Consider the following 1,903-nt stretch of genomic DNA (forward strand, 5'->3'; position numbering starts at 1 on the left):
AATGTCTCTAAAGATGATGTCTGTTTTCAATTGAACAGCAGAGTTGTGACATCATTGTCTAGGAGGACAATGGGGTCTAGGAGTATGTATAGAACATTGGCGTCTAGGAGTCTCCCCTGGTTCAAAACCATCTTTAGAGGCCCTAGCACGCCATTTCTCGACCCGCTCTTTCGTTTGAGCCCAAAAAAACATTCATATCTTGTCTGACATCTTTGCTACAAACTCGGGTTTTCAACTCGGGTTTTCAGTTGAAGTTAAAAAAAAAAATGATGATAGTTCTCTGAAAAATAAACGTTTTTCCCTGTGTGAACATCAACAAATTTTACGGGATTTAATTGAATTGATGGATATATTATTATTCCTCGAAAAGTAAAATTTAAATTTCAACAAATCAATCATTTCACTTGAAATGAATACGCCGAGTGGTTCCATCACTCGAGGGGTTCAAACGCAGGGTGATACATAAAGGAATATACTCGTTAGTGAATAGATTTCAGATGATTGATTGTCACTTGAGCCTAAAACCATCGTCTAAGTCTTCTTTTATGTTTAATGGAAAATTTATTCATACCCGATTCAGATTTGACAATAATTGATTGAGGATTCCTACGAGACATATAATAAAATATATTAGAATTCATTTCACCTCAGGTGCCCCCTACGCCCGGAGAAATGGTTTATTCTAATTGAATAAAATGTATTTTCTTCAAATGAATCGTTTATTTGCAATGAATCACTTATTTATTTCATATAATTCCAATGCGGTAATTCTCTGGTTGTGCTTTTGGAAATTAAATTGAAAAAAAATCTTGATACTTGGATTAAGACATCAGAAAATGAGAATCAAATATTCTGTGCCTCAGCCAATTACGAAAAATTACATAAACATTAGACAAATCTCTCAATAATGTGAAGAATGAGGGTAGAATTATTTCGATAAATTACGGTTATTTCCATTTAGTCGCACGATCAACCTTGAATAAAAATTTTCTGTTAAAATAAATAAAGCTCTGGAAAGAATATCTGTTCAAAAACTTCAAATACTGCATTTCTATCGATCTAAAGTCTGATGGAAGAATAACTAACTGAGTGCCCCTTCTCCTCAAAATTTTCCCACAATTTTCGAAACTTTTGGAAATTGCAGAAAATTGGAGCATCCGCAACACCACACAGCGAACATTACAATTAAATATCTCAATTACTCAACCTCTCCAATTACTTTCATTCCCCCAGAGACCTTTTGAAGTCATAAAACTAATTCCCTCATAATAATCCCAGCACCAAAATTAATCTCTCGGATAGCAATAAACTTCAGCCATCAACTCTCAGTCCTTCAAATTAACCATTGAGAGATACGTGACAAAGTGAATGCAATCTATGTACGTAATGTCACAGTAATGTGCTAATTGTAATTGCAATGGTCCAACCCATCACCACATAGTGGGGCAATGGAATGACATTGGGTTGAAACAACAGAATGTGTGGTAGACCGAGCAATTAGGCATACCCAGAACATCAACGCAGCCCAGTTGGTTTAGCATGGGTTTTGTGTTAACTTGACACATGTAGCATCCACGATCCTGTTCCTTAACATTTCTTATGTGCAACTTCCACGTCGCCTCGTCCTCGTTTCTTCCAGTCGTTAAATTCGTCTTAGTCCTCATGTTCTCGAGTGATACGGAGAATTTTTGGGGATTTGTTATGGATCTAGTGCCCATTGACAGTATCATCTGATTCTCATTCCGGAGCCATGCCACCTGAAAGCGTAATTATCAGATTATTTTTCAACTTTTCTTCTACCTACAAGTGCTAGAGCAACTCAAACATTGTTTGAGTGATACTCAGGGGTTAATTTATATCCACTCGAGGAAAGTGTATGTGAGGAGGAAACGCGGGGGGGGGG

General features: G+C 36.8%; 1 protein-coding gene across 1 annotated transcript in view; it reads right to left on the minus strand.

Annotated features, from left to right (window-relative positions):
• LOC107035900 (lachesin) overlaps positions 1–1,903 on the minus strand; it is a 58,544-nt gene that overhangs the window by 6,905 nt on the left and 49,736 nt on the right. The window contains exon 4 of the mRNA XM_015253541.1: positions 1,508–1,757. Within this exon, the coding sequence (XP_015109027.1) occupies positions 1,508–1,757 (250 nt within the window). The remainder of the gene's footprint in view (positions 1–1,507; positions 1,758–1,903) is intronic.

Source organism: Diachasma alloeum, unplaced genomic scaffold, assembly GCF_001412515.2.
Source record: "Diachasma alloeum isolate Michigan unplaced genomic scaffold, Dall2.0 Dall_scaffold_00176, whole genome shotgun sequence".
In the NCBI taxonomy this organism is placed as follows: domain Eukaryota; kingdom Metazoa; phylum Arthropoda; class Insecta; order Hymenoptera; family Braconidae; genus Diachasma; species Diachasma alloeum.